The sequence below is a fragment of the Lissotriton vulgaris genome, chromosome 7 (genome assembly GCF_964263255.1).
Source record: "Lissotriton vulgaris chromosome 7, aLisVul1.2, whole genome shotgun sequence".
Lineage (NCBI taxonomy): Eukaryota > Metazoa > Chordata > Amphibia > Caudata > Salamandridae > Lissotriton > Lissotriton vulgaris.
Genome location: NC_141695.1, coordinates 1,714,524,125 through 1,714,549,935, shown reverse-complemented (window position 1 = coordinate 1,714,549,935; position 25,811 = coordinate 1,714,524,125). Strand labels below are relative to the sequence as shown.

The 25,811-nt window shown below is 44.7% G+C and overlaps 1 protein-coding gene across 1 annotated transcript in view; it reads right to left on the bottom strand.

The window, feature by feature from the left end:
• The window catches only part of PLEKHG6 (pleckstrin homology and RhoGEF domain containing G6), a 153,323-nt gene that overhangs the window by 109,341 nt on the left and 18,171 nt on the right, over positions 1-25,811 (bottom strand). The window contains exon 2 of the mRNA XM_086932876.1: positions 3,585-4,221. Coding sequence (XP_086789002.1) covers positions 3,585-3,863 — 279 coding nt within the window. The 5' untranslated portion in view covers positions 3,864-4,221. The remainder of the gene's footprint in view (positions 1-3,584; positions 4,222-25,811) is intronic.

Genomic DNA, 25,811 nt, shown 5'->3' with positions numbered 1-25,811 from the left:
ATTTTGCTGTTTCTGTCATTGCATCTAGATATGTGGTACAACAAGTAACATCAAACCTACAACGAGTAAGGACTATTGGCTTTATCAATGGTTATTAGTTGCATAAGATAAATAAGCTGCAACTATGGCTTGTTACACATAATATTGAAAAAGCTTCCAATTAAAGCCCTGGTGACATCAAGACAATGTTGTTGCTCTTGCGTTTCAGAAAGAGAAGGGAAATCCAGAAAGAAATTGACTTTTTAAAGGATTTCCCTTCTCCCACAACCCACCTGGCATGAAGTCATGCCCTAACTTCTCCACTGGTGAGAAGTGAGCAGTGTGGGTAGCACACATCGAAGTGCCTGCTGTCTCGAATCGGGTCTCTATCAGGCTGTTTTACGCCCTGGCACTTTTTTCCGGACTGCAGTGAACGCAAACTGCTGTCACTGCAGTCTGGAAAAAAAACAGACCGCCTGTGCCAGGGCTCAAAACAGAGCCCGATAGAGACCTGTTTCGAGGTCCCCTGAAAAAACTGCTGGTGCTCAGACCCCTTGAGACCCGGCCCACTTAAAGCCCTGCAGAGGATTAATATATTAAGGATATATATTGGCGTGGCGGCCCCTGGGGTTTGGCGGCCCTGTGCAGGTGCACAGCTTGCACATGCTTACGGCCGCCCCTGCACGCACGCAAGCAGCACTAAGGTTGACACAGCCTCAGGCCTCCAGTTCACTCCACCTGCTGTTTCCGGTCGGCTCACATTCCTGGCCGATGCTGTACAGCCGAGTCACTCGACCGGCCGGCGTCCACCTTGTGTGACGCACAGAGCGGGTGGGGGGGCAAGTGAAAGCGGGTGACTTGACGTCATAGACAAGCCAGGAGAGATGGGGGAGGGGGTAGGGCTTTAAATGGGGAAAAAAATAGTCACAGGTACTAATTTAAATGTGGCGAGTGGGCGGGGCCAAAGGCAAGACACGACATACTTAGGGACTTCTATACTAGTTGTAGCACATACCAAAACACATGAAAAACGGTTTCTATGAACAAACTAGATTAACTCGTTACACAAAACAAAAGACACGCGCAGTGATATTTTAACATTTCCTGGTTTTGTAATATTTGCAGTTTGAACTTATTTGCTGTTACTTGGCACAATCCTATATATTCTCGAGCATGCGCACACACACACACAGAAAGAAACGAACAGATCTGCACGCGCAAAGAATTCCACACATTTCCTTTACTAGTCCCCCAAGAATACCTTGATTTCCTCCCCCTTTTCTCACACGAAAACAGGCACAAGACAGGTAACAGACACCCATAAGCAGACACACACAAAAGAATGGGGTGGGATTGAAGCCCTTTTAAACTCCTTATCCCCGGTGGCTTTCTTAATTGCACTGTCACCGATTTCTTGTAAACAGCGTGATGGTGAACACACCCGGATATCATGCAAATTAACCCAAGCTGAATAGTTCAGTGGGGGCCCAGCTCTGGGCTACAGAAGTGCTGGCCGTCACAGACCGGTCACCAGCCCTAGCAGCAATGTGCCCATCCTTTAATCAGTACCGGTGCTCTGCTCGGCAGTAGAGAAGTGCCGGTACTCAAAGCGAGAACAATAAGAAGTGCCGGTACTCAGTACCTGCAAGTACCAGCCCATTTAAAGCACTGGGTGGAGGGGTCGAAGGTAGAGAAGGAGGCGCAGACTGAGACCGCATAGTGAGGGGCAGCGGCGAAACAAACATTAGAGAAAGTCAGAATTCCTCTTGGAAACCAGATATCAGACACATTCACTCTCGGACTCCCTCACACCGGACCTTCACAATACATAAACTAATAACTGAGATCGAAGAAGGCCAACCCCACAGACTGATATACCACCAAAATCGAGATATATAGCCTCAAAGGATTATTTAATTTCTTGAAAAGGAATAAGTTATATCACAATTCACTTTTGGTGATCAAAGACATATAAAAAAAGGTATAACATTCATACATAGCATGCAATATGTGATAAAAACAATATGTGCAGATTTAAAACAAATGTCGAAATATATACAGAGACAGGAAAGAAGAGAAAAAGTCCTAAAAAGAAACACTTTTTCCACAGTTCTAAGAAAGCGGTTGCATTGACTTATCCAACAATTTACACCAAATTCATATCCCTGTGAATAAGAAATTGTAACATATATGCAATAACCAAATCCCTGCAGTAGGTGCAAAACCCACCGAACTTCGTCAAGGACGTTGTAATCTGTGAGCTGCATAGTAAAAATGGATCTCTGTAGCAGCTGCATTCACCCACTAGGTTTAAAACTTGAGAACAGTAGTCTCAAATCAGTTCTCTGCAGTCAGTATTTTAACCCACCAGACTATCTGTAGAATTAGCACCTGCGTACTGCAGAATACTCCGAGGTATACAGTGCACACAGTATTCTTATATAGTGCCTTGACTATAGTTTGACCTGTAGCATACCCTGCCTGCTAGATTCCATCCATTTGTCGTCACTTCCCTTTCCTCTCCCTCGTTATTCCTTCCCTCTGCAGATTATTCCTTCATCCATCCTTCTCCTGTTTCTAATTGCTGGCCTGTCTGCTCCTTCTACTCTTATAAACTATGCCCCACTCATCCGCCAGTTCCCTTTCTTTTGCATTCTGTGATACGGTTCACCTCTCACCTTTTCTGGTTTTCTGCCCTCGTATGCTCTTTCACTTCTTCTCGTCTCTGTTCCCCTCCCAATATGTATGGAATTATCATCTTCTTGCGTCATTTTTCCGCGCTCCTCTCACCTGTTCCCTCCGCCGCCGGAGAACAGCAGAATGAGCGCCGAGAAGCTTCTGGCTTCCAGCATAAGCGGCGGCCGGGCCGGCACCACGCCCAGAGAGGCTTGCAAGTTTAACTCGCACATTATTCTCAGTCTCCAGAGAGGTCAGGGAAAGTTAAGGACAGGCGCCCGGGGCACAATCCTAGCTGTCAGCCCGCTCGACCTTTGTTGACCTTGACCGATGGTAAACATGCGCGTTGTCAGACGTGACAAAGAGGGAAGAAAACGGCCTACCCAGGGATTCTGAGAGAGAGAGAGAGAGAGAGAGAGAGGAGAGACAAAGACTGGAGACAGACCTCAAGAGACATGCAGCCGGAAAGACTCGGAGTGACACACAGAGAGACCCTGCAGAGAAGGGAGAGAGATACAGAGAAAGAGAGAGAGTGTCCCAAAATAAAGAGGGACAACGAGAGAAAACTACGCTTCTAGCAAAAAGGGTGCTTCAACCCACATCCTCTCGAATCTGATTTCATATAGAAAGTTCTGTGTTTCTTGGCGCTACATAGAGTGCCCAAGATTCCTTGCCAAATCAAAATTTTACACTTACGCAAAGTTAAAACATTTAGAGTTCTAGTGAGAGCGAATGTACAACTGACACAAAGGGGGAAGAAGGTTATAGCAAAATATAGGTATAATGTACATCACACCAGCCAACCAAAGAGGCCAATAGTCTGTAAAATGTTGCAACCCATTTGGAATCGGACCATGTGTCGTTGGTTCAAATCTCCTCCCGGGCTCTACAGGGCTCCCATTCAACCATCCCCAAGGGTTGCGCCTTACCTGCTCCACTGTCTTGCTTTTGGCCCGGTGATTGTTGAGGGGGTACTCTCCTGGGATTGTCCGCGGGCTGGTGGGAGTACTCTTGGTCGCGAGCTCTTTCTGGGTTTGATGAGGTTCAATCCTGGCGTCCCTGGGATCCGCCGCGGAAGACTCCCCGACCGGTTCCGCCTGCTCTTCCTTCTCCTTCTTGGGCTCCCCCATCATTCCCACATCGTAGAACATGTTGCTGGGAATCTCATGAGGAACATTCCAGGATTTGGCGGAGTGGAAACCCAACATAATGTCGTTTCATCATAGATGTCCTACCTCTGGTCGAGAGGGCCCGTCATTCTGATCGAAGAAGCCCTGTGCCCAATTGAACGCGTCCAACCTCCCAACGTCCAGTCACAAAAGTCCTTGTGGTGACTCAGAACTGCCTTCCGTCCAGTCACAGACCACCTGGCCCCAACAGCAAGAGTCTAGCCGTCCAATCACCAGTCCTTTCTTTGGCGGGGAGCGTCCCGATGTCCAATCACAAAGGCTATTTTGAAGGGAACGCTGGCCCCGGTGGGAGATCAACAGTGACACGACCAAGCAGGACAGAAGACTGGTTGGGCGTTTCCCTCTCATCCTCATCCATAACAGTTAGTGACGAGCCCTAAAAGGAAATGGACACCATTAGTCAATAGACGCAAACCCCACCTTATGCGTCCAATTACTTTATTCATCACTACTCAAGCATGGTGAACAATTTAGGCATGTGCCGTCAACATCTGTCTGTTTAATGCATACCTGGTCAGGCGGTGCTGGATGTTTTATGCATGCTTGCTCACACCTAATTTACATGAGATGGCCACTTAGCCGTGAACTTGTAGGACAACAGCAAAGTAGTTACTAAGCACACACCCTAGAAAGTTATTTATGAAGTATGCATATCGTCTTTAAATAGAATCAACTTTTGCTCATTTACTGAAGCCTTGGTTTAAGAGGCTCTTTACGACGCACCTGCAGTAAAACAACCTCAGACTCAGCATTACACACCCAAATTTCAACTGACTACGCATTTAAATTTCTACTAGGACCTCGTGTTGTGCGCCAGCCATCGATGTGGGCCATGTTCTAGAGGGTCGGCCATCTTGTGGAGGTGTCAGGACATTGACGGGGTGCTAGACAGCGCCAGCTTTGGCTAGTATGTCAACACCCTGCAATGGAAACTAGTTTAGCCTCAGACTGGAGGAAGCTCTTACTCAAATACCCCAGTGATCCAGGCCTCCTGCCAGAAGGCAGTTATATTTTCTTTGCAAACACAAGGAGATTAAGAACGGAGCGCTGAACCTTTTCAGACACTCAACCCCAGTCACAGTTCTTGGTTGAATCCATCATTGTTCTTTAGCTCACTTTGCCACCTCAGTTCAGACCCAGCTATATGCAAATCAGTCTTGACCCTGTGCCTCACGGGAACAGTCTAGCCCGAACTGCCAAGTCAGGTCTTCTCTGAACCGGAAACAAGCATCCTGGGACCAGTTTCTGGGTAACACCCCTCATCAGCCAGGCTAGCTTGAATCCAGTGGCAAAGTAAGCAAGGGACCCACGTGTGGGCATACCCTGCCAATGTAGGGCAAACAAAGTAAACACAAGCCGGTCCCAGGATGCTTGTTTCCAGTTCAGGGAAAACCTGGCTTGGAGGTTCGGGCTGGACTGTTCCCAGGAGGCACAGGGTCAAGACCGGTTTCCATATAGCCGTGTCCGAACTGGGATGGCAAAGTGAACTAAAGAAGGATGATGGATTCAACCCAGACCTGTGACTGGGGTGAGTGTCTGAAAGGTTTCAGCCAGGGCTTTAAGTGGGATAAAAACCTGGGGGGAGGGGGTGTCTCTTAAAGGGGCGTGGCCATTGTAATTAAGGGCATGACTTAAAAAACACATAAGCCAAAAATCTGTGCTTAGCAGTGTGCCGCCCGACTTCTATTTTGCGGTTTGTCATTGCATCCAGATATATGATACAACAAGTAACATCATACTCACAACAAGTCATGACTACTGGCTTTGTCAATAGCTGTTAGTTGCATAAGATAAATGAACAGCAACCATGGCTTGCATATAATAATGAAAAAAGCTGTGACTTAAAAGCCCTGGTGACACCACAACAATGTTCCTGCTCCTGAGTTTCAAAAAGAGAAGGGAAATCCAGAGAGAAAATGACTCTCTTTAAAGGATTTCCCTTCCCCTATAACGCTCACCTGGCATGACATCATGCCCTAACTTCTCCACTAGTGAGAAGTGAGCAGTGTGAGCAGCGCACTTCGATGTGCCTGCTGTCACTACAGGCCCCCTTTAAAAAATTGTCTGTGCTCAACACTGGTGAGGCCCACTTAAAGGGGAGAGGATGCAGCCCAATGGCTAGGGCGGTCAACCTCGAAGCTGGGGAACTGGGTTTGAGTCTCAACAACGACTTGCTCAACATCCTGTGATTCTGAGCAAATCGCTTACTCTCCCCATGCCTATTGCCTAACAATAAAATGAATGTGTCTTCATGTAGTGAAACTGGTGCTCGTGTAAAGCGCTCTGACACCAGATGTCTCGGGTCTAGTTCGCGCTATATATATAAAAAAAATACATAAATAAATATGGCCTGGTTTCAGCGCTCCGTCCAACATCTTGTGTTTGCGTTATCCTTTCTTGAGGAGAAAGTATAATACTACATTTACAAAAAAACAAAACAAAAAACACCCACAGTATTAGCGTAGAGTGTCCATTGCATGTAAAGTTTCATAGATCAAGCACCCTGAAGTTGTGGAAGCCCAGCCGTTTGGGAATGAAGGAGCTAGGGTTAAACGGAATAACTGTGACGCAAAGCGCGTGCAGCAACGGCTCAGCAGACAGAGGGCGAGGTCGGTACTGCCGCACCTGGGGTCAAGGTGAGGCAGCAGCCACGAATGGAAGCCTCTAGACGAGGTGACGTCACAAGGCACCACGCTTTTTATAGCTTTGGTGCATTCCTCTTCGCGCGCCCAGCCCCACCCACTAGCAGGTCATGCTCCCTGCGCTGGCACTAGGGTGACCAACTCGCATTGGTGCAAATTCAGGACGGTGAGTGTAAAAATTCAGGACAAAGGGTCAAAATTCAGGACACAAATTCAGGACAGGAGGTCAAAATTCAGGACAAAACTTCAGGACAATTGGATAAGTTTTACAGACACATCAGAGGTCGCGCAATTGTATATAAGTAAGCCCAGCCCTATCTAGACATATTCAGCCATTTGCAAACCTATCCATCATGTATCCTTCCATCTTTCATTTCACTCATCCATCTCTTCATCAATCCTTTCACTCATCCATCCATTATCCATCCGCCCTTTCACCCTATCCATCTGTACACTCAGCCATTCACTCTTCTACCCATCCATCCATCCATTCACTCATCCATCCAGTGATCTACCTTTTCACCCATTCAGCCATCCTTTCACTTACTCATCCATCCACCCAGTCACTGATCCTTCCACCCATCCACCCTTTCAGTCATCCATCATCCTCCCTTTCTCTCTCCTTCGACTCTTTCACTTAGCAATCCTTCCATCCATCCATCCACCCACCCTCCTTCCATCCATCCATCCACCCACCCACCCATCCATCTACTCATCCGCTCATGAATCCATCCATTGACCCTATCACTTATTCATCCCTTCTCTCATCCATTTATCCTTTCACTCCTTCACTGGTCAATACATCATTTTGTCCATCTACCTTCCCGTTCACTCACTCATCCATCCTTACATCCACCCTTTCACTCATCCGTCCATCCATTCGCCCTTGCACTTATCAATTCATCAATCCATCCATCCTTTCACTCATCCATCCTTTCACTCATCCATCCACCCTTTTACCCATCCAGCTACCCTTCCACCCATACATCCAGCTATTTCCGTTTTCTCTCTTCCATCCTTCCACTCACTCAACAATCCATCCATCCTCTCCCATTATCCATCTCTTCAATCTTTCATTCATCCATTCACCCTTTCACTAATTCATCCAGCCATCCCTTCACTTACTCGCTCACCCACCTTTTCATATTAATTTTGAGCTGAGCCTTTTTGAGAAGTGGCCGATCAAGAACTTCACCCTCGCTGCAGGAGACATTCCAGGACTGGGACAGAAGCCACCCAGGGCAGAGACAGGATCCACTACAGGAGGGGACAGGAGCCATCACAGGCGGGGGGGGGGGGTGACAGGAGCCCCCACATGGGGGGACAAGAGCCATCACTGGAGGGGGAACAGGATCCACCAGGGTGGACACGGGGTGGGTATGCAGTATTCTAGTATCATCTTGGTCTCTTCCAGGGTGGGGGAGGGCTCCTCACCCCCACCTGGACAAGACAACGAGAAGACAGGCTCTGTTTCCTAAATGTTAGTTTTGCCCCCATCCCCCCACTGAAAGGTGATACTCCAAGAGAACTGATTTAACTGATTGTCCTCCATAGTTTGTTAATCAGTGTGGGGGTGATTGTGCCATTTCTCTATTTTATTACAATATAGACTGCATGTTTGAAGAATCGAGGTTTGTTTACAATTTAGTGACATTAGCTCTGTGAAGTGAACCACATGCTGCCTCAGTGTAATCAGGGCCGGTTCTAGGATATTTGGAACCCTGGGCAGAAAGGGAATGTCTCACACCAGTTGAAGATACAAGACGCATTCAGTGCTGTTTGCATCTGAATAGATGCCCCTGCTCCGAAGCTGCCAGCCCTCCCACTGTCACCTTCAAGCACCTCTTAACAGCTCATCAAGGGCTGAAGGTGTGAGGGTTGCCATCCCGCTGTGCCTCGCCAATGCTGATGGGTATCTGAGCTTTTGTACTGCCTCGGAGTCTGTTACACCCGACCACAACAGCATCGCAGTTAAGAAGGGAGGTGGGGGCCAGTTGTGCCAGTTGTGCCGGTTGTGCGACCAGTTAAAATTACGGACAAATGGCGTCCGTTAAAGAATCCTTCACGGACAACGGACAGACGGCCGAAATTACGGACTGTCCGTGAAATTTACGGACGGTTGGTCACCCTAGCTGGCACGCTTTCAGCGTCGAGCTGATCCGGCCATGACGTCGGAGTGTTTGCAAAATAACTCGGCTGGCAGGGTTTCCACCGGAAAGCCTTCCAAGAGTGGGCGAAGATCTACTCAGACAGGGAAATTATCTTGGAAAGCAATCATTAAGCATTTTGCACCAATGCTTTTTTTTTTTAAAAAAAGCCTTCCTCGCCCTGAAGGAAGAGTAGAGGGGCCTTACTCACCCTCAACAAGCAACTGCACACGCGATCACTACTTTACTCTGAAATGTGCAAATCAACAACTCAGCTCTAGGTCTTAAGGCATGTATTGCGGACATCTCCTAATTTAACAGATGGAAATGGTTCCTCAGTTTGAGGATCTTACCCTATTTTAAGGTCCAGAGAGAAGCTGTGTGTGGGCGCTGCTTGCATTGAAAACGTCAACACCGAGCGGCAAAAAACATATTTCCTGGTTCCTGACTTAATTGTGATTAATCAATGTGCAGGTATGGTGCAAAACTTGACAAACCAGTTTCATTTTCGAAATCAGAATCCTCGACAAAGATTAAACAGCGAAACATGTGTCAGCTCTTATTGAAAAAAAAGTTGCACAAAAGATCAAAAAAGTCAAATAAGAATTACAATGAAAGTTACATGAATGTGTATCTTACATGGGATTGGGAACCGTAATTCCATAAAGAAATTAAGAGATTTATGGTGAGAGTGGTCAAAATTGCTTTATGTGTAGACGTGGCGGCCATATCATTCAACACCAGTAGAGCAAGAGTAGCACCTAGAAAGGTAAAGGCTTGAGACCCTAGGAGGGTTTTACAATAGAGTCACAGTCACTGGGAAAACACATGGGAGAAAGGGCTCACCATTTGAGATGCTGAAAACCTTTGTGAGGGACAGAGTCCAGAAACAGAAAAGCAGCAGCCATCATAACTCTAGAGAAGAGTAGAGTTTATGTGAAGGATTAGGTCTACAGCAGTGCCGAGACAGTGGCGGTTTAAGGATTTTGGTGGGGCCATGGGCCTAACATTTTGGGGGCCCCCATTCGGAACATTTTAAATTTATGATCCAATTTCAGCTCTTTCATGCCCTCTTTGGCCAGGTCTCCACAGGCACACTGGTCCAAATTCTTTATGAGTTTACATTGAATATTCAGGGATAGTGATGCGTGTTTTCAATATTGTAACATAGCAGCAGCTCACTAATATTATTGCAAATAATCTCTGTGACCCCGGCCCATTTCTCCTATGTGAGGTCCTGTCTTGCTCTAAAAGAAACTTTTGCCATGAATGTCTGCAATAAACTCCCCACATATCACCTACTTTGAAAATAATTTAAAGGCAAACACTATTTAAAACAATTTTTTGAAGAATTATTCAATGTCTTCAGGCAAGACTCTGCAGAATAGGGCTGGCTCTATCAGGGACCCCCTAAAATACTGGGGCCCTGGTCCATAGCCAACTTTGCCCAAGCTTTAAAATATCTCTGATCTGGGGAGAGTCCACCCCTCCCTGGTGGGTGGGGCGGTTTGTAACTAACTTGTCACCCAGTGGACCCAGAACAACTTCCCCATCTCTGTTTGCACAGCAGTCCTCTGGGTACTCTGCAAAGCACAATCTTTCTTAGAACCTGGAACTGGTACAACAAATTGGACATCTGCTCTACTTTTAAAGAGGTACGGCAGAAAGAGAATGAGTATTTTCTCTCTGCACCTTCAGAGTGATGCAGGGTCAGCTCCAGTTTGGAGCATCCACAACTGAGGCACAAAGAGATGTAAGCATTCTATACCTGGCTATCACTACCCACATTTCATAGTGATCAGGAAGAGAGACAAAAAGGCTGGTCTCACCAAAAGCACCTTCACATTCTGCACAGTCGAGACTGCAGTCCCACCCTTCCCACCACCCTCCACCAAATGACATTGCTCATCACAACTAACAATGAAATCTCAAGCCACATGATGTTGATAATACTCAGCTCTACATCAAACTCTCCTCTCAAGAGACTATCCGGAGACTGGATGACACCCTGATGAAAACGAAGGACTGGGTGGCACACAGCCATCTAAAACCAAACCAGCTGATAACCAAATTCTTCCTTTTCTTCCAAAACATTAGATCTCAATAATCGCTACCTTGGTCTTTTAACATCAAATCGCTGACCTGCACTCCAGCCACCTGCGGCTTTGTAAAATCACTTGGTATCACACTTCACTCCGATCTAAACATGCAAACTTGCATACTAGCTTCAACCAGAAACGCTACCATGAACCTGCACCTTATAAGAAACCTAACACCCTTCATACTGCTAGGAGACCTCAAAACAGCGGTTCAATCTCTAGTGCTCTTAAGACTGTTCTATGGGAATGCCACTATTATAGGTCTACCTAAAGCCAGCCTAGCCCCAATGAAAGTGACATTAAATGCAGCAGCAAGACTTAACTGGTACACGCTGTTATGATCACATTGCCCCATAACTCAGAGCCCTCAGCAGGCTCCTAGCTGAACCTAGGATCCAACTGAAGGCTGCATGCATAACACACAATTCTGGTTCTAAATACATGGCAAATAGAATCAAGCTGTCAGGAGGTGGAAAAGATTCTAGTAGTGCTAAATCCCACTTACTAGAGCCACCCACATTCATAAAAAGGAAATCCGACAGCCGCAATTTCTCTGGATCTGCCCCCAAAATGTAAAGTCCCTCGCACCCTCAAGGGAAGCAATTACCTCACTCAGGCTCTTCAAGAATAAAGTCAAACTTGTACTACTAGAAAAACGAGCAGGCTTGGGGCTTCCAAAAATGGAACCCACAGACCTCCATTACTTTTGCTTTCTCATACATGCTATTCATGCACCAAAAAAGCCACTCACAAATACATGCAAACATTCATAAGGAGTCAGCGCTAGGACCCGGGTTAATACGTAGCAGCAGTACTTCACACAGGTGGGATGGTAAGCTTGCACTCAGGTAGATAAAAGAAAAATCTGGTCCTGGCAACAGACATAGAAAGGAAGGCTCAATGCCACCAGCACTGTACAAGCTAAACCCATAACAAGGATGGCAGTCCACCGTTAGACAAATGAGGGACACTTTGTGCACCTCTCCAGGTCCAAAACAGGGCCAGGACCTCCCTCATTTCAAGGGACAGGCCTATACCTCCACTCACCTTAGTGTAATTTGTGTGTAGAACTTAGGACACCCTTTTTTCCCCCAACTCCTCCATCTGAGTTGTGTGAGCGCCAAGATACTCCTTGGAGTGAAAGTTGCGCGGTAGAAATGTCCCTTACATTACATGCTATAGTAGCATCTGGGTGAGGTCAAACCCAAAACCAGGATACACAATACTAACAGTTGGTTGCTCAGGACAGGGGGGCCCACCAGCACACCATATGGGGGACATTCCTGTCCCAACGGTCCTGCATAAAGTTCTACATCTTTTCTAATTCATGTCTACCATTTTTGCAATCAAGAGTGCAAAGATTCCTATTGGGCGTAATGCAGCAATTGGTACTTTCTGCATCACCTCCAGTAAACCGGCCCTGGTTTGCCCAGTAGCAGATTTTAAACCAAAGACCTTTGTTGGACATACCAAGGCACAACACTTTTTGTGATGATTTCCTAAAGGGCACCAAAGGTATTAGCAATCCCAAAACATTTCCTCTGGATTACCCATCCCAACCTCAACCACACAGTCTCTTTTGTTAACTTTTAAATCTGTCAGCCTGTTCCATCATTATCTGACCCAGCTCCTTACTCAATACATACAATCTTCAGCCACTTTCTAATTGAATTATTAGTCTATGTATAGGGTGACACAGAATTGGTCGACCAGTAAACATGTCAGAAGTCTAATGCACATTTTCACAATTGTTTCCTACTGGTGGATCAGCATGAATCCAAGTAACAAACAGCTATTCAAAGTGGCCAACACATACCCACACATTTTGAAGATACAGTAAGGCAAAATTAGGCACCTGCATTCCCAACAGAGAGGTCATAAGACTGTCCGTTCAACAATCTAACATTGCCAGGTGAGGGGGAGCAAAATGTCCCATCAGGTCTGATGAAATAAACTCTTACATCACCCTGCTTGCTTTTGCAAAAAAATGCATTGTGCTACATGGAGAAACATTACCTCTGACCCTCTCCTGTAACAGCTGCTAGGATGTCACTAGCAGACTTTTTAAATAGTGTTTATCTGCTCCAGCTTATTCAGACTGCAGCTGCTAGACCATTGGGCAAAGAGAAAGTGCAGCCGCATCCACTGTACTAATTATACAAGGCAGCTCCCAAACCTCCACGCCCAGCCTTGAGTTTATCATGACAACAGGGATCACAGCCTTACAACAGAACCAGCAGGTCCTGTTCCTTCAGACAATAAAAAGCCAAGCCAAGTGTCTCCTTGCGGTTTACTCACAGCTGTGCTCAGAGGTTTAAACATACTTATTGCAGCTTCAATAGTTTTCTCGCCCATAAGATGCTTGAAAACCAGGCCCAAATTTACCTTCGCTTTGCATCGTGTTTGCGCTACTTTTGTAATATAAACCCCAAGTACAGTGCTCTGGTTGCAAATCGCGATTTGCATTGGTTATTACCACAAAGTAATGCAAAGTTGTGCAGTGTGATGCCTTGTGTTACTTTGTGTCAAAGTGGCATTCCAAGGGTGGTGCATGGTCATTATCAGGCCAAAAACATGTTGTTTCAATCCAAATACCAATTTACAAAGAGACAAACAGGGATTGGTAACAAAACACAAAGCCTACGAGGCAGGTGCAATGAGTGGAAATGTTTTCATTTCTCCTCGTTTTTCCTACTTTGCATGTGGGCTGCAGTGTACAACACACAGAAGATTCTGCCCTGCTCTCCCCCTTTCTCAGGGCACAGCGCAGAAACTTTAGTTGCCATGCACTGCACTGCAGCGCATGACCTCTTAGCAAACTTGGGTCCAAGTGAGTGAAGAGGAACAAAGAAAGGAGGCTTCAGGAGCAAACCAAAGGGAGGTCTCATGCATGGCGATACCAGAGGGTACTCAAGAGGGAGATTGTTGAGTAGGCAAAAGAGGGAGTCATCATTCACAGTTGACTGGGAAGGATAAGGAGGCAGAAACAGTTACACAGGGAAAGGAGTACAGGAACAGCAAGAGATCCAGGGATGGGCAAAATGGACGCAGAGAACTTGGAACACAGATACTTTGAGCAAGATCTTGCGTCAGAGAAGCACCAGAACAGGGACAGCAGGGGGCTCCTCCATTATGGTGAGTGCAGCATGCACTCACATTAATACAATAGTAATAAATACAACTTTATTATAATGTGTCTCAGGCTCACACTGCTACCCCGTGAGGCAGGGGCGGGCTGATTAGTTCAATTGCACTATTACTTCAGCCCCTGCCAGTGCGCATGTCAGATTGGCCGGCTGTCTAGATCTGGCCAATCTGACATGTTTACTTCAGAGCTAGCAAACCCAGGGCTGAGAAACAGCCAAGGGGATTGCAACCACAGGCCCCAAGTACCTCAAAATGAGTGCTGGGTTAGCCTGCTCCAACCAATCCTGGAGCTGCTCTGCGGCTGCAGGATTGGTTGGTTTAGCGTTGTACAAGGGAGGAAGCACCTCCCTTTCCACCCACGTCAGTGCCTAGGAGAGCAGCAAGTCGAAGGAGACCACATCCAGAGCTTGTGGTGAGTGTTTTGGGCAGTGTGCCCCACAATATTGTAACATTGCCGGCCGCCGCTGGACACGGAGGCATGGTTAGTGAGACTCAGGAAAAAGGGGCACAAGGAGATGTGGGAATAGAAAAGAGGCACAGATATGCAGAAAGAATCAGGAATATAGCACTGAACGTAGAGCGAGATCTTGGGATGGGAAAGCACCAGGGCAGTGAGGCTCAGGGACTGAGAAATAGACGCAGAACCAGTGAGATACGGACACTTAAAGACTGACTCAAACTCACACAGGCTTAGTGGAATTATACAAGACCAGACCCCTTCTTACAATCAAGCCTTAGGACTACAGGTTACTCTGATAATTCTCAGAAAGGTTAAGTGGAAGCTTTCAAGAACTGGTCACCCGCACCCTTTCACTTGGAGCAGATCTGCGGAAGAAACGAACAACTAAGTTGACACTTGTGTGGTTGAGCACAGTTGAGACCCACCCCTCCCCTACCACAAGGGAAACCCCCAACCAACTGTAGTAGGACTGATAGGACTCACAAACACCAAGTACAAGATCAATACATACATCCAATAGACCCCCTTCGATGTGGGACGACCTACTATCTGTAGAGGACACTCGGCGGTCTGTTTCCCAACCCCCAAGTGGAATAAAAAGAAAGAAATGAGCAAATGTTTCAGCATACAAAGACTGCAGAATTAATCCCAGCTCAGTATATTAAGCAAAAAGACTCACCCCTTAACAAGGGCCTTGCTTCCCAATCAGGAGGTTTAATCCTTACATCCCAAGAAAAGCATCAAGATCCCACGCCTATTCGTAGTTCCATTGCAAGGAACAATTCAACACAAGCAGCAAATCTCTCTCAATCACTGCAGTTAAATATCCAGAGCTTGGTTCCATAGGGGATGGAAGCAACTGCACTACTGCGCCAACACCAGATCACACCAAGTCAAGATCGCGTAGAAACAAAAGCCCATGTAGGGGTGCCACTTTTAGAAGACATACTTAAAAATCATATTTAAGTAAGGGTCATGTGACTAACAATAATTACTCAGTTGCTACTAAGAACTCTAAATCCTATTTGAGCCCCAGCGTATTTTTGTAGCACCCTAGTAATTAAACAAAGCAAACATAATTGAAAGCTGTCTAGTGGGTGTAACACTGATTGACACAAGGTGACACATTCAGTACTCCCGTTTACACACATTCAACCTTCCAGCCACACAAATGTCTCACTGGCCCATTTAGACTTGCGGAGCCATCCTATTCATGCGATGGACTCAGAATTTCCAGAGTGACCATACATGCGACTCAATTTGGCACCCTTAAACACTGGAATGACGCATACCCTGAACCACTACCCCTGTCTAGACCCCATTTCACCCTCTCCCTTGCTCCTTAGCCAAGCAAGCACCAACCTCACCCAAAAATAAACCATCTGTTCATGCATCACTTCTGGTAGAGAAGCAGAAGCCTCCTCCTCCTCCTCCCGAGAGCAGGATCTCTAGCATCCTTGAACATATGGGAGAATGACGTCTTAGCGTATTGGTCAAGAAATTATCCTGCTTGCATTTTTGCAGCACTTCAACCTCTTGACAAGGCACCTTGAGGGTAGGTAACATGCTATTGGTTGGAAGGGGGTTGGGTTGTGGTTTGGATCATGCATGCAATAACCGGAGTTGTGCTCTGATCTTGTTATAAGTTGGTGCACCGCGGTTTGTAGCGGAGTAGAAACAAGCAAGACATTGGACATAAACTTATAAGGTAGAATGTTTGGCTTGAAGGGCGTCGGACAGCACTATGGCCCATGTAGGGAGTATGTTGGTATTCTGCTCGATTGAATGTGGCTGCTCATGTCGTGATACTTCAAAAGCGTAGCGGTCCTTAAATGTCAAAGGGGGTTAAGGAAACAGCGATTGTAGCACACGTTTGGCCTACTATCTTTGAGGGAGATTTGGTTATGGTTTTAGGGTGAGAATGAGCTGCATTTCTGCGGTTTCTCCGCCCTCCTTTCGATCGGGAATGGTTCTCTCAGCTGACCAAGTCATCATTCATTAGCTGTTCAAGGAAGAGCCAGCTATTATTGCCATCTAGAATTCAAAGTGCTCTTGGATGTATCTGGACTTTGCAAGAAGAGAATTCCATTGTTGTGCTTCCTGTATGGAGAAAGGGAGTTTTACTTCTGCATTTACTTTTGTAAGGAACAATCAACTGAGGGGCCAGCCCATAGCAGATGTGTTTGATCTTAGAGTATCTCTGCTGGACTTGCTCATCAGGTTGATTTACCTGCACTGTCTTCTGTATGATGTGTGGGTGCCGATAGCCACAAAAAAGGCTGAATAGGGACAATAAATCGATACTAACAGAACAGAAAGAAGTTACACGCTGGCATCGATTACACCCTGACACCATGGAAACACTAGAACAATCCTAGAGGTGAGTTGACCTTTGTTTGCCTGTAGCTCAGGAAACAAATCAACAAAACACAAAGCTAAAAAAAAGCACCGACAGTCTTTTAATCCCATTGGTTTCCACCTAGTTTAATCACATGCTTTGGCTAACTTTGTTGTCTCTTTTAAAGCTCTGCTTTGGATTCACTGTTTCTTGCCCATTTCGTGTTTGTCCCGTCGCTGGCGCATAGTTCTTTTATTCCGGTTTTATTGTAAGTATCCTTCCACTGCTGATGTTGGGGAACTATTTTTCATTTTACAAGCCTCAGTAGCATTTCACTTTTAGCCCTCAACAGAAATGCATGACTCTCCAGGTTGTGGCCCTGCTTGCATCAATGAGTACCACTGTATTTCAATACATATGTTCTTTAAAATATGCTTATAATATCCTCCTGGGATCCAGCAGAACAAAAATGTACTTCTCTCTTCTCTGGCACCCTTTCATTTGTAAGCACAGATGTTGTCAGAGTTATCTTTGCTGTACTGGCTGAATTTAATCTCCTGGTTTTTTTCTTCACATCTTTCGATCTTCCACTAAAGATAATTTGCATATTCAAAGCTTCAGAAAAAACAGATTTTTTATTTTTACTGGTTGTCGTTGAAGCTAAACAGTCTCCAACTTCCAAGTCACACATTTCCACAAAACCACACGAACAATGATCCTCAAAGCATCCAAATCATCATTGACAGAGCAACCTGGCAGACACATTGATCTGCAAACTTTGTGTTCTATCCACTACAAATTACACAATGTATTGTTAAAGTCAACACGTATTGTAATATTTTTTAAAATAATGTTTTTTCAGTCTTTACCGTAGCGTCTTGCTCAACTTTCGGTTACTCACCAATAACTACGCCACACATGGAGAGTAGTTATACTCGTCTTTATTCTTCAGCGTGTAAGCAAGAACTCAATGTTCTAAACCTGCATTTACTTCATTACCCTCAAACGCTTCCGTCAATGACCTACAGAGTCCATCAGGAACTAAAAGAGTTTTGTCATTCTGTATTTATACAACACTACACCTCCTCCATCTCTAAATAAAAGTTACAAAATTTTACAATAAATAAACAAATGAATACATTAATGCATAAAAAATTACACATACATAATAACTAATAACTCTTCAATGAGCCTTCGTGGCGCGTGATCACACGTCCTGATACGGTCATCAGAAACCGGGAGCTTGCAGTCAAAGTGTCAGTGATCTGCTTAGGTGAGGTGGAAACAACAGCAGTTGCAGGATCATTAACTGTCTGTCTGGACCCAGTCTCTACAGTGACATCAATGTTTGGTGAGTGATGAGCCACAAGTCTGAAGTGACAAGAATCTCTCGTAGGGTACTTCGCAGGACGTTGGGCAGTCACCATATTTCCTTTGGTGATTGTGACAGTAAAGGGCTCAGCCTTTAAAGGAGCATCAGATTTTTTTTTTCTGGAGTGTCGAATTAGGACTCGTTCTCCTCTCTTGAAAGTGATGTCTTTCCTGCACATCGCTTGTCAGCATATATTTTCATTTGGCATTTTCCAACAGAATCTGCTGTGCAAATGTCTTCCTCAGTCTTTGATCTGAGGTTGGACCATTGAGGAACTTGGTCGTCATTGCTCTCCCAAACATTAACGTTGCAGGGCTTTCCCCTGTAGTCGAGTGAGGGGGTCGATTGGTAAGCTCGAAGAGAGGTATTCAAAACAACTTTGAGGTCAGGCTTCCCTAATGCAGCAGACTGCAAAGCTTTCTTTAGAGTACTCATGAATCGGTCTACCCGCCCATTGGCCTGGGGTCATAGAGAAGTACATTTCTGATGCTTTATGTTGAGATGTCTGAGAAAGTCTCTGAACTCTTGACTATTGAAGGGTGGGCAGTTGTCCGTTTCCATTCGTTTTAAATGGGCTAAAAAATTATATAAGCCTAAATGTAATTCTTTTTCAATTAAAGTGAAAAAAACAAATAAGAAAAATAGTATATAGTGTTCTCTCTGCGGAGGTGGGAAACTTAACTAAAACAAATATAAGAATTGATTTTGTTTAAGACAACATATTTGTCGTAGGGGGAGACAATTGAGCCATCTCACCTATTACTACAGGAGTTTGCTACTAGTGACCTAGGCATGTTGCAAAGAAGCCATCTATTCTTTCAATAACCTTTTCATGAGAGGAAATTGGGAGTATTCATCAACAATGACCATTAGATGATGTCCATTCTCAAGAGGACGGAAGAAATCAACAGCAATTCTCTCCCAAGCATGGTAAGGCAGTTCTTTCATGGTTAGCAGGTGTTGAGTAAGGTGTGATGGGTAAGACAGTTGCATAAGTGAAAGGCCTTTAAATCTCTTTCAGCCGATCTTAAGAGCTCTCTTTGTGGCACCTATTTTTCGATGGCCCTCATGGGCTACTTCAATTACTTGTAGTTGTAGACACTCTAGAATGAAAATGTGTGCACCTCGCAAGGTGAAGCCTTCCTGAGCTATAGACAATTCATCTCAATTTCTGAATTGTAAGTACTCACTATTCGAGAGGGCCGATGCCAAGACTGGTGAGCAAAAATGGCTTTCAATTTCAGCATGTCACTATCTAGGCTCGTAGCAGTGACAATTTGTTCAAATACCATGGCAGCTGGGTTGCTTGATCTTACACTGAAATGTATGCAGGCCTTAGCTGTCTTAGATGGGGTTCACTTTTTCTGTAGACTATGAATAATTGTGTGGTTGTATTCTTGAAATCTCAGACCCCAATGCTCAATATGAGGAGACATCTTGGCTTTAGCATTGCAAATATTTTCAATAGTGCTTGATGATCAGTCACTACTGTGAAAAACCTTTCCAGATAGGAACACATGGAAATATTCACAAGCCCACACCCCTGCCAAGCTTTCATTTTTCAGGTTGTGAATAAGCAAGTTCAGGTTGTGACAAGATTTTACTAGCGTAAGCCACAATGTGTCTTCGGACATTAGGCTGTCAATTGTGGTGTGCAAGAATTGTGCCTAACAGGGCTAGAGCATTCCTTCAAATTCAGGGCAGACCCGGTAAGCCATTGGCATCTGGGTAGATAAAGTCACATATAAAGCAAATGATGCCTAGGACACTAGTAGTAAACTCTGTAGTAATAGGTGAGATAGCTCAATTGTCTCCCCCTACGACAAATATATTGTCTTAAACAAAATCAATTCTTATATATGTTTTAGTGAAGTTTTTCACCTCCGCAGAGAGAACACTTTATACCATTTTTCTTATTCATTTTTTCACTTTAATTGAAAAAGAATTAGATTTAGGCTTATATAATTTTTGAGCCCATTTAAAACGAATGAACGAACAAACATATATTTACACATCACTTTTTACATAAATCTATACAACCACATATACATACATCGATCCATAGGTATTTCCTTTTTTCAAATACTGTAGCACAATTTCTTTCCAAAAGGATGCTAGCTATATGTAAAGACTCAGCAACGCTTCGACATTTTGTTTAAAGAAGACCCCAGCCAAAGTACTTTAAGTTGTGGGAAACATTGTTTACAAGGAGTAAAAGGACTGAAGATAGGTCTAAAAAGATATGGACCATTTACACTCTTTGTTTCAGGTCTGGTTGATCTTACTTTAGAGGAATGCTGAGTCTTTACATATAGCGAGCATCCTTTGGAAAGAAATTGGGCTACAATATTTGAAAAAAGGAAATTCCGGGGGAAGGTTTCATTTTAGGGCAATTACTTATGGTATTTTATTAGTAGAGGAGAAAAAAGAAAAAACAAATTCCAAAAAATGAGAAGATCCAGAAACCTAAAAGCAGAAAAGGTTGAAAAATAAAACTAAAATCTCCCAAAAAGTCTTTTAAAAATATTGTGTGGTGGGCAGAAATCTTGATTTTTCTCTTAGACATTTGTCTAGATTCTATTTGTTTCTATTATTTATTCGAGTAGTTTGAAAAGTCCCACTCCTACCCAGGTGAAAGACAATTGCATCTCTGCATATTGGCTCTTTCAGAAACCCAGTCCTGAGCTTCCAGTAAAAAAAAAACAAAAAAAACCCCCACAAAAAAACCTTAGATTTCGAACTCAAGTTTTACTTGCTAGCTAAAGAGATTCATGCTTTTAATTGGTGTAATTTTGTGAAGCAACCGTTTTCACATATGAAAAAGATGGACCCACTGCTTCAAAGCGACCTTCTCCACTCTGGCAAAAAAACAACACCTTGGGCTCCCAAACCCTTATTTTTTTTGCCAAAGGGGGCGTATACTTTAAAACAGGGTTATTAGTGAAAAGATAGGTTTTTCCCTTTAAGTGTGGGATTATGCCTTTCTCCATTCCTGCACTACCAGCGTGTTTGAGAAACCCATCTATGTCCTTGAGGCACAAAATATGGGCACAGAAACAATTTCTTAACTACTTTCCAATTGAGTTTTACCATTCCGGGACTGCAACTGTGTGCCTAGAAGCTGGCTCATTGTATTGTATTGTATTGTATTGTATATTGGATTTATATAGCGCTTATCACCCAGGGGTCTCTAAGCGCTTGCCTTGGGAACCCGTCCTGGCTTTTCCCTGTGAGATAGCCCCTACAGGGCATCCCCAAGGTGAAAGCCAGGCATCCCGCCGCGGGGGGGCCGTTGTGGAGATTAAGCAAGTTTAATGCCCAGAGTTGCAGAGTGTGAACCCATGATTAGGTCAGGCACCGAAGCGAGAATTATCGAGTCCGTGGACATTTTGAGCTCAAGACCCTGCAGCGTTGGGAATTGAACCCTGGTCCCGGGTCTGACCGCTGCTTCAGGGTCTGCCTGCTCTAACCAGTGAGCCACACTTCACTTTCATGGGCAGAAAAGGCACAAAGGTAAAGGGGTCCTCCTTCCTCATTTGCGAAACTTAGCGGTGCATCCCTGTTGTGCAATATGGGCACCTGAATAGGTGTATCTCAAGTTTCTAGGAGAGTCCTACACTTAATATAGGCTCGTTATGAGAAAGTAGGATTTCCCAATGTAATACTTATCTGTCCATGTTTTTGAGTTCTTTGTGCACCCGTTATCGCCAACATGTCTACCGTTGCTAGTGAAGCGGATTCTACTGGCCTTGAGATTGCTGATCATCTTTCTCATGGCTCAACTTCGTGATGGTGTCTTGTGTCTTTAGAATTCTTGATATTAAAGAGGAGTATGGCTTACAGACGCACAGTGAAAGCCTTTTTAGCATTGGCATTATTAAGTCGTATTAGCGCTGCCACTACTCAGTCGTATTAGCGTTGGCATTACTCAGTCATACTCAGAGGAAAAATACATTTTGACCAAAGAGGTGTGCTATACTGACACAGATGTGTACCCAAGTCTATTCAGGACTTTAGGCTTAAATTATCCTTCTGCGACTGGAGGCCTCAATATCACCAGCAAGTCTTATTGTCAAACAATCCATCTGAGTTCTACATGCAAACAAGCCTCCAACCTCAGAATCTGAATCAAGCATCTTAGAGTGGACATTTCCCTTTGACCAGGCAGAACTAAAAACATTTAGGTTCTACACTGGTGGCAGGGCAGTCGATAGCCACAATTGATGGTGGCCATTAGGCATTCACCGGCATGAAAAGACAAAACTTCACACACTAGCTCTGCTTGTTTGTGCTCCCTCTCAATTGAAGGCAGGTTTAATTTTGTGCAGAGTGCCACAGTGTTTTGATAATCATGCTGAATGCCACAACGTTGTAGCCCTTCCTTGAAGGGCCATGGCACACAACACTTTATCTGCATCCACTCAGTTGTCTAAAAAGGGCCCAATGAACTGCACATGTTATTCTGTTGATCAGCACATGCAAAGTTGGATTCAAGTGAGTTTGAAAGGAGATCTATGCTGGTGGCTTGGTATGGTAGTAAACCTTTTCAACATTAGCAATAACTTTAGTCACTGTGTGACAGGCTAAACAAAGAGCAACTCTAGGCAAGATCAGTCACCTCTGCAACCACAATCATTACCTTCATAAGTTTTGACTGGAGAGAAAGTTTCTAACTACAAGGAGAAGATCATGGGTACTTGCTTTTTGTATACCAGCAGCGATACAGTGTTTACGTTGGAGGCTTTGTCAGATGCAATAAATCCGACATGAAGCGGTTGAGGCGGTAGCTAGTGTGACATCACCTCATATTTTCCCTCAGGACCACTCCCTTGTGGAATTTACCAGTGAGTTCTTGCATACATAAGTGTGCTTGTTGACAAATAACTTCAGGCTGAACTTGCTGAGGCTACAGCTGCCAACATGCCTGAGATTCTGGTTACTTGGCATGCGAGTGAGACGTCACAGCCATGTAGTCAGTGCTCAGACTAACGGTCTATGTGTCAATGGCCAACTATAAACTACTGGCCTCAGACTTGCCAAGTGTCTCTGCTTGTGAAGTAACCACCTGCTGGTAAAACCCAGATTCAGTCTCATGGTAAACATGGGAGCAACAAGAATCTTCCGCTATTGTTGACCATCTAGAAATAGCTCTGTTGAGGGTGAAACAAGTGAAACCCTGTGCCACTAAGTCAAGAAACTTAGCAAAGAAATATTAATTTTCTCAACTTCACCGGGACATAGTTTCAATTTGCCCAGCCCATTCCTGGCAGGTTGGTGTCTCTTTCACCATAGACTGGGCATCGGGCTGCAGAGAATTGTATTTCCGGCTATCACTCAGGGCTGCTCTAGAATGGAGTGGCAGTGTTGGCACACAATAGCAAACACCCTACACAGTTGTCATCTCCTCCACCCTTCTGCCAGAGGTACTGCCATGAGACCTATAGTAGTAAGGAAATGAAATGTAGTACACCACTCCTACAACACTAAAGAGCTTCCTAGTAGCAGAGGGAACGGTTCTCTGCAGACCATGGTCCCCTATGTTAATCTGCTCTTTAAATTTAAAGATACGTTTCTTTTTTAAAAAAAATGCATATTTGTGTGATGCCAAAGAACTTTTAAAAAATTGCAAAGCTGCGAGGTGTCAGACTTGCTACTTCACCTCACCTCACATCTTGTTCCCAGTGACCTGTTGACCTGAAATCAGTGTCGGTTGGGTGTGCACGGTTTGTGTCTGATGCGGTTAGTTGATGCATAGGGTGGTTGAGGACAGAGCTGGCCACTGAACTGGTGGCCACGAATAACTATACATACTCCTATGGGTTAATGATATTTATCTGTGGCGGAATGTTTCAACTTTGGAACAAATTGTTTGTTCTATAGGGAAAGAGATTGTTCATGGTCAGTGCAGCTACATAGGTGGTGCCTTCTCAAGAGGATACACATAGATTAAGTAGACAGACAAGTTCCAGGCTTGCCTTGCACTTCTGGTATACAGCAAAATTATGAACATGGACATTTCTCCATACTAAAAGGAAAAGTCCACATCAAAGACAGATGTTGAGGGCTACGCAGAAGGGAGTCCCTTGGACTGGGGCTGGAACTGGCATGCTTCCTTGTAGCCACATTAGCATTCCTAACTTATTGCTTGTTCCAACAGGTTTTTGTCTGCAAGGATGGTTTTATGGAACATAGTACACATGCATACATGGATTGGAGGAGCAAGGGAACATGCTAAATTACAATCCAGGTAACAGGATCACTTTGCGTGCTTTGCTACCCTGCTGTGTATCAGTACGGTTAGACGCGCCTCCCTTGCGGAGGTGAAACATGAGGTCTTCATTGGTTCTCAGCCAAGAAACAGAGTCAGTCAAGACCATGTTAATCATCAACATAAAATATATTGATCGTGGTCCTGAGAGTTGGAGGGTTGCCAGACTGTGTTGTCTACACACTGGCCTGCACAATTTCTTTTGATGCACCCTGACGTAGTGCCAAGCCCACCACATCCACACCCTCTAATTGGTGTCCGCTGCTGCAGTACTCAGGCCAAACGAAACATCATTTTTTTACCCCAATGTCTTTGCATGCTTAGTCGAGTTGGTCTCTACGGCAATCGAGTAGCTGCACTGTTCACGGTCTCTCTCAAAGAGCTGTCAGAAGAGTGTGCTTATTTCTCCCTAAAAATGTGAGCCAGTGCCGGAAAAAGTTCTCACCCTAGGCTTTGGCTTCACTCACACACTGGTAAAACCCCAGCGACCAGTCATGCCGCAAGGCGAGGTAGTGTTTGGTTACCCAGGTCACTTTATTACAGTGCCAAGTATAAAGCATAATTTTTTTTTGCATAATTTATTTTGTTTTATTTAATCGGACACTAGTCTCAGTCTCATACTGTCCCCATCCAGGCCAGCCTGTAAGAAAAAAAATCCTCAGTGTCAGTGTGGTTGCTCTTTAAATCTCAGTTTGAACTGCAGTGCATGAGGACATGGTCCTCTCTACTAATTAAAGGTTTTTGACTTTTCCCCCTTCATTCTGGTAAAGAGGCAGCATAAGGCCTCTGAACTAGGGTCGCAGACTCGCAGGACTTCGAGAGGCCTGGTGTCACACACACTTGAGTCTCTCAGCGACTTTACTACAGTGTCTTGTGGAAAACACACTTTTTAGTTCTGGGGTTTGTTGACACCATAGATATCAAAAATACCTACTGATACATAGAGTAGGCTTTGGGTTTCCCCTGTTCATCCATTGGCTCTCTTTGACCAACCTTTTTCAGCCATTGGCTTGAGACTTAGTCAATCACTTCTCGGCTCTGCCTAGCAGAGAATTTATCCCTCTCCTAATGCTATTGGTGTATTCTTCCATATCCCCTCCAGTGCTTGCATTGAACTGTATGAGGGACTACTTTACAATTAAAGCTCTCACGGTCAGCTCCTGCTGGCCCCCTTCCAACGTTCCTTGATCTAATGTCCTAAAGGGGCATGCATAAGCACATTAAACCCAGATGGAATGGATTTGTTAATGCCTATTTCACGAAATGTTTGATACGAGACTAGAATGTTGGCGGTCTTCATAAGTCACAGCCTCTAGCATAAATATACAGACACCTTGCAGGTGATGTTATTGCATTTACATAGTGCTTACTACTCCTGAATGGGCGTCAAAGCGCATTTCAGAGAGTAGCATGCTACTCCGGAAGCCAAAAAGGATTAGTGGTGAATTAGTATAGGGAGATATGAAATTAATTTGAGCGGTGGACATGTAAGT